This window comes from Gavialis gangeticus, unplaced genomic scaffold (assembly GCF_001723915.1).
Source record: "Gavialis gangeticus isolate Ggan-Ray unplaced genomic scaffold, GavGan_comp1, whole genome shotgun sequence".
NCBI lineage: Eukaryota > Metazoa > Chordata > Crocodylia > Gavialidae > Gavialis > Gavialis gangeticus.
In genome coordinates this window covers 13,045,689-13,060,900 of record NW_017729014.1, presented here as the reverse complement: position 1 = coordinate 13,060,900, position 15,212 = coordinate 13,045,689, and the positions used below count along the sequence as shown (strand labels likewise).

The 15,212-nt window shown below is 46.2% G+C and overlaps 1 protein-coding gene and 1 long non-coding RNA gene across 5 annotated transcripts in view; one reads left to right on the top strand and one right to left on the bottom strand.

Moving 5' to 3' along the window:
* The window catches only part of RERE (arginine-glutamic acid dipeptide repeats), a 309,682-nt gene extending 305,632 nt beyond the window's left edge, over positions 1–4,050 (bottom strand). For all 3 annotated transcript variants that reach the window (XM_019511789.1, XM_019511790.1, XM_019511791.1), the window contains exon 1: positions 3,560–4,050. In XM_019511789.1, the coding sequence (XP_019367334.1) occupies positions 3,560–3,884 (325 nt within the window). In that variant the 5' untranslated portion in view covers positions 3,885–4,050. The remainder of the gene's footprint in view (positions 1–3,559) is intronic.
* The window catches only part of LOC109293714, a 20,156-nt gene that overhangs the window by 4,231 nt on the left and 713 nt on the right, over positions 1–15,212 (top strand). The window contains exons 2-3 of one of the 2 annotated variants that reach the window (XR_002096371.1): positions 10,396–10,403; positions 12,044–12,045. This is a non-coding gene — a long non-coding RNA (uncharacterized LOC109293714). The remainder of the gene's footprint in view (positions 1–10,395; positions 10,404–12,043; positions 12,046–15,212) is intronic. The other variant, XR_002096370.1, reaches the window with a different exon arrangement.

Below are 15,212 nucleotides of genomic sequence, written 5' to 3'. Positions count from 1 at the left end.
TTCTCTGAAATTAAAAAAAAAAAAAAAAAAACTTCCTTTGAAAGCCACAGGCACTAAAACTGGGTATAAAAAAATCCTCCTGCACTAGAATGGAGAAAGACCCTTATAACTGGTGGATGATCCTGGAGTCCCCTGTTCAAGAGCTGCAACTTTATACGTCAATAGTGGCTGCAAGCAGCAGCTGTTTAAGGGAGCACAACAAATATTTATAGAATATGCAGGATGCATACACAAAACTAACAGTTGTGTGTATATGGCTTGGGACTTGCGTCTAAAAGGAGCTATTTAAAACTGTCAGCCTAAAAAATTCAAAGGAAGCTTGTTTGCCAGCAACTTCCTCTTCCCCTATGCCTGCTCCCCCACACCCTCACCAGCAGGCAGAGTATAAAGCACTTTCTTTTTGAGAATTAGTCAGAAAATCAGATTGATGATCACTGGACCCAGACACAACGCAGGCATTTTTGTACTAAATTCTGCTTTCCTGCCAAAACAAGTCTACCCAAAATCAGACTATTACTGATACTTTCAGTGGAGGGCACCTATAGTGAGTGTCCTATTTTTTCCCAGTTCTATTATATGAACTACTAAGACAAGAAAACAAACTGATTTTCTACCTCCATTTTAAGCCAGGTCACTCAGCAATGAAAAGCCAGTGCATTAAAGCACTTCACCACAAAACCCACACAAAAGCTGTTCTTAATATACCATAAGTGTTCCCAATCCACTGACACTGGTGTTAAGCTACCCCAAAGCTGAATTCTGTGGATTCCCTGTTCTTGCTCCTCCAACTGGTCAAATATTTCCTAATTTAAAGTCCTGACTATTGAGAAGCAAACAGTGTCATAAATATTTTCAATCTGGCATGTCTGAGGTGTGCTTCTTGGAGATAAGTTGATGCATCTATATAAAAACAAGATTTTTTTTTGTATAGAAGAGAAAATAAAAGAAAAACAACTTAAAACTTTACCTCCAAAAGAACCTACCATTATTTAAACCCTTTGACTCGACTATACACAAGGCAAAAAAAAACCCATCACACCCCACTCATCTGGGAGTTGGTCACTAGGGGCGCGTGAAGCGGGCACTATTCCATTCTGATTCGGCCCAAATCAGGGACAGTGATCCGATTCATTGATTATGAAGATTCGATGCTGATTCGGAGAATCAGCAATTCAGACAGAAGCAGCTTTAAATGTTTTTTCTACATACTTTGAGGTACCAGCACAGCTTGTGAATGCTGTGATGCTGGGGCACATGGAGCATTGCACAGGAGTGCAGGAGGGGCCCTCCATGTGCTTGGCAGAGAACCTGGAAGTGAACTGGAAGCATTTCTGGTCCACTTCTGGGGCTGCTGGGGAAAGGGCTGCCCCACCCCACCCCACCCCAGCTCAGTGATTGGCTGCAGGGGGACCCTGGAAGCACCCCCAGACCCAGAAGGCACCAGTCGCCGAGCTGGGGGGGGAGCGAAAAGCCCCCCTGCACACTTCCCGGTGGAACTGGAAGTGCTTCTGGTCCACTTCCAGGTCTGCTGCCAAGCGCACTAGGGAGCCCCCCGCGCTTCCATGGGACACTCCATGCTCCCAAGCACCACAGCACTCGCAAGCCCCTGCTACCCAGAGGTACGTAGAAAAAACATTTAAAGCTGTGTTTATGTCCAAATCGCCGAATCTTTCCGAATTGATTCGGACGGCTGCAATTCGATTCAGAGAGATTAAAGGGTCCTCTGATTCGATTCGGATTCGGAGATTCGACCACCAAAACGGACCAAATCTCAGCCAAATCAAATCGGGGCCAAAGCTTCGCATAGCCCAACTGGCCACACTCATTGCAGCAACCAAAAGAAACAGATGACTGACAGCTTAGAAAAAGAGTACCAGCATTTTACACTATTTACAGCTGTTTCACCAGCTTCCACATAAAGTTTTAGTACTCTAGAAATGCAACAGACCATTAGAAAATTACACAGGCTTCCCATCATTAGCTTCCACTGTTTTCCTTTGGAGTCAGTTTCTGTTTTGCTCCAGCAGCGTTACTATAGCATGCTGCCGATTTTACAGAAGAGCAGGATAAAAATAGTGGAGCCCCGAAGCTAATCCTTTTGATAGCAGAGACAAGAATAAATACCCCTTATGGTGAAACAAACAACTGCAATTACCCATGCAATCAAGATTTCACAATTCTTTTACCCCCAAATAAAAATTATTATTCAAAATGAAGACTGCAACCAAAAGAAAAAAAAACCCAACCAACACAAACCACTTTCCTGGGGAATTTCACTGTGTAGTTGTCAACTGACAATGGGCACAGCATGACAGGGTCCTCAGGGAGGGCTAATTTTTGAAAAAAAATTAAACCCTGAAAAAAACAAACTTAGTTTAATCACTACAGGATTTCACATAACTGGCACATCAAAAGATACCCAGGGTACAATGAAATTTATCCCCCTCTATTGTGCCCTGAAACAACCTTGATAAGATACCAATGTTTGCACATGGAACAAATATTTACGGTGAGAATATACAGCCTTTCATTGAAAACCAGAGAGCTCCTCCGGGAAGGCCAGCACATATGACTTGCTTTAATCAATGGGTAAACTACACGAAATATCATGTGATCGAGTCTGTCAGGAAAACAAGCCTATGGCATTACGAGGACTAGGCTCCCAGATCCCTCGACTTGCAGTTCATTGCCTAGAGCAGCCTCAGCTATAAACACCTCCTCCCATGAAGATGGCTTGTGAAGTTGACAATGGAGCTTTAAAAGCAAGTAATATGAGCAGCAGTAATTGGACTCAGTCACAGACTCTGGCAAATGATCTCATGTCTCTCAGAGGAGTCCTTACATATTGCCAACTCAGCTGGGGCTTAGCTCCCAGCTCCAGAGCAGGGAAGCTGGAAGCCCATAGAACCGCAGTTGGAGAAGCCATCAGAATTTCTCGTCCCTGCTCTGGAGCTGCGGCGCGGAGCCTGGCAGTCCCATAACAGACTCCCAAGGCACACAGCTCAAGGCCAGTCTGCATGGAAGGAGCGCTGGGAGCAATTAATTCGTCTACAATGCAGGCTGAACTTTCTGGAACTGAAGCCACCTTGGTTCAAGAACAGTACCCACAAGGAGCACGACTGCAGAATAACGTATTCCACTACGCGAGGCCAGGCCAAAGCGAATCTTAACGCCCTTTGCAAGCCTGACATTCTGGATTGTGGCCAGTTACAGACGGGAGTAGAAGGAATTGGATGGAAAGGACAGCCAAGAAGGAATGGAGATGTGAACTGAGGATGCAAAGGAAAAAAAAAGATGGGAAAAGCAAAGAGAGAACACCGATGCAGAATAAGACAACAATAACGATAAGGAAAAGGGGTCTTTTTCTTAAGAATAGGACTTAAATTCACCCCCAATCAGAATTGTGAGAGAGATGGAAAGCATGTGACACGAAAGTTTGCCTGTGTCCACTGGAGACTGCACACCCTCCCTTCTAGGACCACCACGCACACTGCAGCTGAGACATGGTAAGCAGCTATGTAACTACAGCCCGAACTACCACGTATTTAGAGCTCCTTACCTCCAGGCCTGTAGACAACATCATCTTCTGTGATGAAGGACGATATCTCACCGTTGTCCGTTCTCTCGTAGCGAGATTTCTTCTTCGGTGGTTTCTTTTTATTTTTCTTTGTAGACTCCTCCGTGGTAGCGCTGTTGTTATCGTTGTCCTCGTCTTCACTGTGGTCGCTCTCGGCATAATTCTTGGCGCCTCCTTCCAAAGTACAGCTCCGACGAGGACGCGAGTTCTCGCTCTCTCTCGCTTTGTCTCTTTTGTCTCGCTCCTTGTCCCGGTCTCGGTCTCTGTCCTTCTCTTTGTCTTTGTCTTTTTCTTTGTCAGCTGTCATGATTCGCCACGTGCCTTCTTCTGTCCTCTCACGGCTGGGCCTCCGTGAAAGGTAGACAGTGAGCCTGGGCTTCAGTCTTCTGAATTTCTCACTCAAATCCAGGAAAAATTCGACCACTCCAATAACCCCAGTGTTTTAAAAAGGCTCTTGAAAGAGAGAAAAAAAAAAAAAGAGGAAACGTTATTACTCAGAATACTCTCATAATCCCAAGCTTCTCCCCTGCCCTGCAGTTCTCAAAGTCAAAAAGTGACTTTGAAAATTATTTCAGGTTGTCCTGTATTTTACATGTTTATAAATAACTCATATTAATTCCATGATAAACTATAGTTTCAGATGCTGCAGATGTAGCAACTTTCTCCCACCCCCGCAAAAGCTCTTCAGAGTTCTTTGCAGAACCAAGGGCAAGGACCATTTCATAGCTATTGCCAAAATACAGACATGTCTGGGGTGGAATCGCAGTTTTTAGAATAAATACCATTTTATCCCAAGAACTAACTAAAAATGTAACCAAATGCAACCGAAAAGACTCCAGAGTAGGCAGGAGGGAGGTTTCTAGAGCACAAATCTGACCGAGACACAAGGTTTACAACCTTTCTTCTCAAAGCAAGGACAATAAAAGCTTTACCTAGTAGCCTGGATTTCAAATTTTAGACTTGATCTCAGGCGGTCCCTTCCAGGCCTATGCTCCTATATTTCCAGCACACTGCCCCACAAAGCAGACAGAATCATGTCCCACTTGCTACAGCTCCCAAGTACTTGTTAAGAAAGCTTCCTCTCCAAAACAGAACTAAAATTTGACCCTAGAAAGCTTTCAGGATCCAATGAGTTCACACCACAAGGGGGTCATGGGCACATCAGCCAGAGTTGCTTGCAGGTATCAGAATAATAGACAGTCTTTGGGATTCTTTTCCTAATAAAATACAAATTTCTTTAACAGAAGGAAGAATCTAATCCTCTTGTCTTTGTCTCTCCCATTATAATATCCTAACACTGATGACAGATTATACGTTGAGGTCCCCTGTTGCCCAACTACAAATTGACTGGGAAATAGTGCATGCAGTTGCAACAATATTTATAAGTGAATGGCATGTCATAGTTTAAGATCTTCCAACAGCCATGAACAATGCCGTGCAGATTTCATCAGTCACTTATCCGTTCTGTGATAAATCCCCCCCCCAAGCCTCAGACACCACACACTTGCCTCACTCCATTCAACTAACCAAAATGTGACAAAGAACGCTGCCACGTTTGGAGCTAGACTGTTCAGTGGGGGCAGATGACAGAACAAGGAGCAACAACTTACAGCAGCAGCAAGTGAAGTTTAGGTTGGATATCAGGAAAAACTCTCCCTCGAGGAGGGTAGTAAAGCACTGGAATAGGGGTACTCGGAGAGGTGGTGCAATTTCCACCCTCAGAGGATTTTAAGATCTGGCTAGACAAAACCTTGGCTGGGATGATATAGTTGGGGATGGTCCCGCTTTGAGCAGGGGATTGGACTAGATGCGACCTCCTGAGGTCCTTTCCAACCCTCATTTTCTATGATATACTGAAAGCCTCTCATTTGCTCAGCCCAGAAGCCAAGACTTTACCTTTAAATGGCTTTCCAAATCACCCAGGTCCAACAATCTGGACTGACAGGTTGCATGTTACATCCTTGAGTGGCAGCCAGCAGCACAAGCAATGTTAACATTTTTGGCACCCTCTTCTCGAAAGCCTCTAACAGAATTTGCACCAGTTGAGGCATCCATAAGCACTTTTTAAATTGCTTACTAGAACAGTTATAGCCACTTATACAAGCATCATTAAATACTATATTCCTGAAAACATACTAACTTTAATGGGATCATTCCAAAGAAGTAGATCCAAGAAGCATGCACACGCAAGTTAAATGGAAGAAATTCAATGATTTCTATGGTTTATCAATCCAGAGTAACAGGATCTGGGCAGCAATTAATTGTACTCGCATATATGTAAAAAAAAAAAAAAAAAAAGTCCAGGAAACCAGGTATCGCAGCTTTAAGACGACTATAGCCAAAAGTCACATTTCAAACAGAAGTTATTCATCCTATAAAGCTCGGAAAGACTTGAAGGCAACCAAGCTGCTGCCTTCAATCAAGACTTTTGCTACCCGAATTTTTCAGGAAAGGAAGCACCTTCAAGTAAGGTAGCTTTGGAAATACACAATCGGCCACCATGCGCCGGTCCTTTGAGCTCTACCTTAGATCTTTCCACAATGTCTCCCATTCACAGTATCCTAAACTATGAACACAGGAATGAGTAAGCCATGAAAAGCAAAGCCAGAGGCATACACCTGGAGCAAATAGCATCATGGCAGCTGCGCACAGCCAAGCAGGCTGTGCTAAGCTGCCACAAATTAAAGTAAGGAAAAGGCAACAGCTGCCACAAGTTTTAACAATAGCCAGCGAAGTTGGCATCCAACTGTCCTTTGCAGTGCTACCTCATGGGACAGCTGAGAGAGAGAAAGGCAGGACCTTCAGAGAAAGCAGCCCAGAAGGCTCCAAGCTCTCAAGATTCCTCTCAGCAATTTCCTTCTGGGAGATCTATAGTTCACTGCGACAGTGGCAGCATGGACGCATCTCATCTTGATATCCCAAACCTGCTCCCTCCCCACCACTGCCAGATCACCAGGCTTTTCTCCATTTTGGTTGACCAGACCTCCCAGCAATGCAGGGGGTTGACCCACATTAATGCAAAGTAGCCTGGAAAGAACACAATGCTACAGCTTTTAACAATCCCTCCTTGATTTCCCCAGTTTGGATGAGATGGTTTGCCAGAACCCACAGAACAAATAAATGCTGCAACTGCCTTCCCCATCCACTCACCCACATGTATGCCAATCCTATTCAGTGATCCTACCTATCTGATGCTACCATCGCTTATGAAGCCTTAAACTAAGCAGAAAGGAACCGTTTCATTTTAACTACAGACTAAGCAGCTGCAGGATAATAACTGAATGCATCTGCAGGTGACTGAAGCCTAGGTGGCACAGAGCCAGTCCCTGTCCAGGTTTTTAACCATCTGCTCTGTCTTGCACAACATCTGCAAGAGCAAGGGCCTGAGCAAGTACGTGACTGCAGATGCAGAGGTGGGCACAGTAGTTCAAGCAACCAGAATACTGACTGGTTTGACAGTCAGCAAGGAGACCTCAACGCAGGAGGCTCTGGTCGGTAGTTTGAGGAAGCATGTGGGCAGTGCACACGAGTGGCATATATGCGTGCATTCACACACAAGAGCTCCCACACGTTTGCTACCAACGTTCCACGCTGGGGTGCCCCAGCCTCACTAAGAATTTGAATGCAAGGAAAATGCTGGCAGTCCTCATTCTTTTGGAGCTGCATTTGGCCAGTCTCTCTGTACTCCACATACCCCAGCTGCTCTGAGCATTTCATTTGGCTGCAGGCAGAGGCAGGCCTATGGGCTCTCTATGTGGACATCTTCATTTTTTCCACTTCTCTCGTGGCTCTGTTGTGCATGTATTGGTATCTCGCATCTCACCAAACTAGCGTCTGCTGTGCAGGTGGCCCCTTCAGGTGTCAGCAGGGCAGATGCACTTGGCTTGCCTGATTGTACATGCAATGGACTGTCGCACAGGAACACCACCACTCAACCAACTTCTGCATTTACTGGATGAAATGAGTAATGAAGCTTTTAAACCCCCCCGATAAAGAGTTTATTTAAGAACAGGCACAAAAACCAAACAGGGAACGTGGGAACAGATTCAGAATTTGGCCTTAAACAAGTGCAAAACAACAAATGTGAGGAAGGAGGGAAGGAAATTCCAAGACTGCAGGAAAAACATTAGCGCAAAGGAAAAACTTTCAATCTCTGTGCTGGGTAGGACTGAAGCATGGAGTGAGACTGCATGATCCACACCCCTCCAGTCCAAATCCAGGGTCCATGTACACTGGAGTAACTGAAAATAAGGGCAGCTTGCAAAATGATAGGGTCATCAGCTTGGTGCCTAGAAACCATTTTTCTTATGAGCCATGAAGCTGTGGCAGGGGTCCTGTTGCTCAAACCAGAATGAAGAGCTGCTAAGCAGCTGCACTAGACTCGACTTCTGCAAGAGAACAGTACTGGACTGCTGAGCACTGGGCCCTGATCCTGGACTCCAGATAGGAGGTCTCCTTGGTATTAACACCCAGAATGACATGCTCCACCCTCTTCAGAGAGCAGTCCAAGAATCACTTTGTGTGCACTGTCTCAACAGTGCTGCAGCTGTGGCTCATGGGCTGAGTTAGCCATCTCCTCCTTCCATCACTTCCTGTACTCCCTCCAGTCAGCAAGGTGCTCCACCGCCGTCACTGCTTCCATCCTGGAGGGCCCGGGAGTTTCAGATGCCAGCCCTGGAAGGCAAGAAAATATACAAGCAGTTACCGTTTCAGGCTTGGTTTCCAAGGTCTCAGATACCAAGCTCAACCCTCACACAATTTATGAGATCCCATTACCAGAGCTTCTTCCCAGCCCTGGGAGCCTTTGGTAAATTTAATATCTTTCACCCTAGCTCTCAGCATCCTGCTTAGTGGCCAGCCACCTCAGGGAGGGGAGAGAGCTGCCTGACCACACCTGCAAGGTTGGCAGTAGCAAATCATAGTTAACAAGGGCCATAACCTGCTGGCATAAACCCTGGATTGTGCAAGTGCCAGCATCATGCTGGCAATCATTCTGCAGTTTTAAAAGGGACACCCACTGCCGGAGGATGTCCTTTGTGAAAACACAATAAAAGTCTGAACGTAAAAGGGGACACCTGCCTTGCACCAGAGGTTCTGTGAGATTGGAATAACACAGCTATCCACGTGGGATGCGGAGACAAGCCAGCCATCCCCAGCAGTGATACAATTTCGCTAGAGCACTTCCTGTACGTCAACTGCAGATCCTCTCCCAAGCTGACAACCCAGGTCTGCCAGGCTATAAATGCTTATCTGTGACTGGCAGCTGTCCATGTTATTTTTATCTTTAAAAAAACCAGTTAATCTGGGCCTGGGCATGTGTCATGCATACATGCTGAGGGTGTTGCTCACATGTGCTTAAGAGGTTTCATCCCAAAGGCACGCTGCCTTTTAAGACAGCTGTTCCACAAAAACTCTGCTTTTTGAGTCTGGCACACCTGCGGTAGGGTAGGAGCGGAAGGGCATGAAGCACAGTCCCAAACATGCACACATCTGTTTGCAGGGGCATTAGTTGGAGCATTAGGTCACAAGAGCCAATGACAGTAGCTCTCCAAATAACTATCGGACTGCGTGTTGACATGCAAAAATGACCAACCCAAAAGGCAGATGTACTTACCATCCACATCTCTGCTTCTGATAAGGACACGGTGGAGGGGACTGGCTGACTGGCAGTGGGCCTCCGCAGCTGGCCTGGAATGCTCCAAAAATGTGTTTGCTTCTGGCTGGCAAAGATGCAGACTCCGAGAGACCTTTTCAACATTAGTGCCGACAAAGGTCTCATCATCCACCCATAAATCTGCCATGAGGCAGACTAATGCTGGCCTCCCCTCACAAGATCCAATCCAGCTCCTTGTAGCATAGAGTTGTGGTAGAACCTACCCCCGAGTGTCTTGAGCAGACAAGGCTCATAATGTTTATACCCAATATCCTTAGCCTTGGAGCACACTGGGGCCCCTTGGCTGCTGTCTTGATGTAGGTTTTTGTAGACATCCACATTCCTGTGGTTATTCCCAAGGGCTTGCTTGATCTTCGCTTCGGCCTGGAGCCCCAAGAGGTCCTGCATCTCTGCCCAGGTTCAGCTGCTGGATCAGTGAGCAGCTCGCCTCCTTGATGGTCCCAAGGCCATAATGGCTATAGGCATCAAGGCAGGGCAGGGGGCTTCTGAAGTCTCAGTATCTGAGCAGACAGAGGCAAAATCCATCCAAGCACAAAGATCTGAAAGGCAACATTTGGTGCCCAGACCTCAGGGCAGCAGAGGTCTGAAAAGTTAATACAGCAACCCCAGTCTGGGGTAGAACCTAACCAGTTAGAAAAGCCAGTACACCCAGTCAAATGGCTGTATCAAGGAGGCGCCATATACAAACAAAACTTAACCCGTGGCCTTCTGAAACATGACTGGCTCTGGGACAGAAGTTTGCCACACCTGGGGCACGTCTAAGCTACATCTTGGGACTGCATTAGTAGTTCATGGCTTTTCTGGATCACAACTGCTTCACGCATCGCAGGTTCACCAGTATGGGCATCCATGGCCACAGTGATGATTTCAGCACTTCAAGACTGAGAGACTTAAGTTACCCATCACTTATGTGCCAACATCCCCTGATGTTTAAAAGCAAAATGACTCCTACCTTTAAAGACACAACTTTGCCATTTAAATGTAACCTAGAAGAAACCCCTGCCAAAAAGCAAGAACAAAAGGGAGTTGAATCTGTAGGGAGGTTTTGCCAGCTCATGTGACCCCACCGCATGGCAAAAACTGTTGTCACCAGGAAAATGCTTTTCACTGTTAAAAAAAGGATAGGTGAAACCAAGCGTAAGAGCTTCAGATGTTGCAAGGTAACCACTTCAACAAGAAATTCAAGCTCCATGGAAGAAAAATATGTAGTTTATGGGAGTGAAAAGAATGAGGCAACGTCACTGAAATACCTGTCCTACAATACAACAAACCCGCACTGAGAACAACAGTTTACCTTTAAGAAAGCAACTAAGATGTTTGCTTATATGTTCAAATTTGCTGATGACACCAAGATGTGGGGGGATGTGGGTACGCTAGAAGGGAGAAATAGGCTGCAATCAGACCTAGACAGGTTACAGGGGTGGGCGGAGGAGAATAGGATGGGATTCAACATCAACAAGTGCAAAGTGCTGCACCTGGGGAAGAAGAGCCAGCACCATCCCTACAGGCTGGGGAACTCCCTTCTCATCAGCGCAGAAGCAGAAAAGGATCTTGGAGTCATCACTGAGGCCAAAATGAACACGGGCCGGCAGTGTGGGGATGCAGTCAGGAAGGCCACCCGCACCTTGTCATGCATCCACTGATGCATCGCGAGCAGGGCCAAGGAGGTGATCCTCCCCCTCTATGCGGTGTTGGTCAGGCCGCAGCTGGAGTACTGCGTCCAGTTCTGGGCGCCGCACTTCAGGAGGGATGTGGACAGCATGGAGAGTGTCCAGAGGAGGCCACCCGCATGGTCGGGGGCAGCAGGGCAGGCCCTACGAGGAGAGGCGGCGGGACCTGAACCTGTTCAGCCTCCATGCGAGAAGGCTGAGAGGGGGATCTAGTGGCCTATTACAAACTAGTCAGAGGGGACCAGCAGACGTTGGCAGAGTCCCTGTTCCCCTGAGCACGACCAGGAGTGACTAGAAATAACAGTCACAAGCTGGCAGAGGGTAAATTCAGGTTAGACATCAGGAGGTGCTACTTCACAGTCAGGGTGGCTAGGATCTGGAACCAACTGCCCAGCAAAATGGTGCTGGCTCCTACCCTGGGGGACTTTAAGACAAGGCTAGACAATCACCTTGCTGGGGTCGTTTGACCCCAGCACTCCTTCCTGCCATGGCAGGAGGTCGGACTTGATGATCTGCTCAGGTCCCTTCCGACCCTACCTACTATGAAACTATAAGAGAGCAGCCACTGGGTTCTTCGGTGCGATCCCAACAGAACTGCAGCCAGCAAACCTGTTTCTTCCATGTTTAATGTGAAAAAACACCCGCTAAAGTTTGGGGGAGAGGGAACAACCATGACTTAAAAACTTAAGGAAATACCTTTTTGTGAACCTCTGAATTGCTGCTGGGTCTACAAACTACTCGAGTAGAGCCCAAGCTGAAGACAAAACCCCATATTATTGGGTCTTTACAACGCAGTATACAACGTTCACAAAGTAAATGGTATTGGAGTGTGCCTTGAACAAGGAGAAGCAAACAGGCAGCAAGGCATGTGTTTCTGGAGCTTGGGAGGTTTCCCCGGTCCCGCAAGCCTGAATCCTGCAGACACTAAGGAAATGGACAGCTTTCAAGGACGAGGAACCTTAGGCTACACAGATCAAATCCAGAGTCAGACTGGGGATAATCAAAGGCTATTATCCAACTGCCGTCTGGAGACAGATAGCAAATCAGCAGTCAGCAACCAGCGGTAAAGGTCCCCAAGTCCTGTTTATATTATGGCTTCTACCACTGCTATTGACAGTGGAGCTGTGACAATTGTAAATTACTGTAATTTTCCTGGTTCAGATGTGGCCTTTGAACCCAGCAACGTCAATTGGCTTTGACCAGCTGAAGTGGACAAGTGACCGTGTCTCAGTTTCCAAGGAGATCTATTCCCTGGTGGATCAGCTGTGGCTTTAAATTATTCCAGTCTGAAACCCTGCCCATGTTACTACTTCCAAGTACAAAACCCAGGATCCTTGGGGACAGAATGCCCCGTACATTAAGCATTTGAAATGGCAATAATAAAAGAAGGCCATTTCGATTTTTAAAAAGTCAACTGAGAAACAGCGACTGGCTCTGTGCGCCTGAAATTTCTCCCCTAGATCCTACATGACTTTCTTAAAACAGGCTGCAATCCACTCTTGTCCCAGCTGACTAGTACTCCCAGCAATGGAAATACCCAGAAGAGAGACAAATTGCTTTTGCCGTCATGATTCCGGCTGGGGCTGGAATCTCTCAGGCTTTTCCTGAGTGAGTCAATCATCCAGGTAAGAAATTATACCAACTTCTTTCCTCCTTATTGCAGCTGCCATCATCCTGATAACACACAAGGGGATCTAATGCAAGTCCAGTGAGAAGCAAACAACAATGAAGATGTCAGCTGTCCCGAAAAGCCACAGGTACCAAGGATGGCAAGAGTCTACAGGGATGTGGTAATAAATATATTGCATGTACAGAGACAGCGAAGAATTCTCCTGGGTTTGTGGCTGAAATAAACCACGTTCTGTTGAAGCCGTACAAAATTTATTTTGGACAGCAAACCAATTTAGTCCCGTTATGCCCCAAACTGGCTAGTTCCACCGAGGCAACTTAAAAAACCATAAACGCAAGGAATAAACCTCTGCTTTTCAGCTGATAACCCTGGGACAAAGCCTCTCCAAACAAGAGGCAGTGGACAAAATAGTCTCTGTATGGTGAAGCAGCACAGACTATTATAAGAATGTAGGACATACATTAGAGTTTTATTTGATAGCGTCCCAGGATTGATTAAAACCATCTGTCCATGGTTATTCTTATCCCCTGGCTCAAATCCCCAAGGACAAGCAGTGAGGTGAGTACAGACACGCAGGGTAGAGGACCTTCTGCAAGTATGTGGAGGGCTTTGGTGCCTCCTCCTGTTCTCCCCATCCCTCCTATGGGAGGACAACACTGCCTCCTCCAATCTAAAACCAAAAGGCAGTTTAGGTCCATGGTTTTAGAGAAGACAAACAGACGTAGTCAGGGCTTTGCCTTGCTTTGTCTTCCGGGTCAAAAGAGGAAGGGAACGTTACGCTCTGCACAGGTAAGCAAGTGCTCCGCACAACCTTCTGCCCTTACAGGAAAAGGTATGGCTATCAAGCGGTATTTCACAGGAGACCTGAATCTTCAATCAAACCTCATGTCTTGCTACCAGCAGGGAAACCTAAAACCTTTAAGATGCCTAAATCAGCTGCTGTAGTTTGTACGAGGAGAGTTCTGTGAGCTCGTCATGAAGAAAGAGCCTCTTCTTTCTGCTGGTTTAATCCTTGAACCACTCGCACAAGCCATACAATAAGCACAAGTGCACAGCAGTGACTAATAAGGATGTAGCTTGATCCAGTGACCTTCCGAAAGTCACCTTCACGTTTCTTGGACAATAACAGCCACTATGGATTCTAGAGACAAAGATGACCTATTTCCTCCCCAAGTGATAACTGTGAGATCTACTTTCAGGAATATGCGCCCTGAAGACATACTTATCTGTAGATAACCTATATATTTCCCCCCAGAGCAGATGGCACTGAATTTTATATTGGGATTAGCCCCAATTTTTAGTAATTCAGGACTAGACAGTGAAGTGACTGCAAAATAGCTTTGGCAGCTTTTTCCTTCCTTTCTCAAGAGCAGAAGCCCATCTTCCAGTTTGCAGAATTTAGGTCTCATAACCTGCTCAATGTTGCTTAGGGGCCTCAGCCTTAAAGTTTCCTTGCAGAAACTCCTTCTGGGTGAGTATCTTCCTTTTCCTCCCAGAGTGAGGAATGCCTTTTTTTGGAAATACGCTTCCAAATTACATTCAACAGACACGGTTTTTAAGTTCAGCAAACCAGATATCTCCTGCCAAGATCCTGTTGAACTAGGGAGCAGATGTTGATGCTACAACACGCTGAAAGCCTGGGTAATTTTTTCCACTTCTCAGGAAATGGAACCAAGGGCACTAACTTGTCCACTCAATTCCCAGGAAGAATAAAAGCAGGATTTAACAAATCCTCACTATTACTGGGAGGAGCAAGGAGCCCAAGGCTGGCAACAACTGAAGGGTAATAAACTGCTCTTACTGAACTCTTCTATATTTATTTTCTCTATACCCTGAAGCCTTCCAGCCTCCTCATCTTTGACTACAGCAGCTGGAGACAAGAACAGAAGTAGCCTCCACCAACAAATCCAGCCAAGGTTGACAGGTGCCACTTTAGTTTGAGCTGCTTATGCTCGAGCAGGATTTGGACCCAGATTTCACATGAATCACTTGGACACTAGCCGAGCATCAGCAATGCATCGAATACAGACTGAACTTTGAATAGCTGCTTGTAAATTGCTTTACGAAGGGAACGTGTCAGACCCGCTTTCCCTGGCTGCAATTTATTCTTTGTTATCACTGTTATGGGACAAGGCAACCTATTTTGCACCAAAGGAAAAAGCAACTAAGAATTCTAGTTCCAGCTGCCCAATACGGAAAACTGAAGTAAAGATAAGGAATTTCACTAGGACTGCCCGCTTAAGGGCTACAACGAGCTACAGTTGCAGCACAAAGTTCCTGGGGCATTCATTTTTTCCCCCCATCTCAGACCAAATTGAAGAAAACTGGCCCCAACCTTTTGCTATAAATCCAAGAAAACAAGTCTGACTACAGGGTTGTTTAGCAAATTATAATCAGTTTGCAGGAAATACCGCATTTACTCAAATACAAGACTACCCTGGCAGTAAGACAACCCCCCCCACCCCCCCCCATTAATTAGATTCTACACACAGAAAATGTATAAATTTATTACAATTTGCCATGTATGGAATCTAATTACTGGAAGATCATCTTAAATTTGTCCACCCCAATACTGCAAGTAATAGGGGGAGAGGTGGTGAGGGGGGCAGTAATAGGGCAGGGGGTAGGGGACAGACAGCGGAGGAGGCAGCGGGGGGAGGG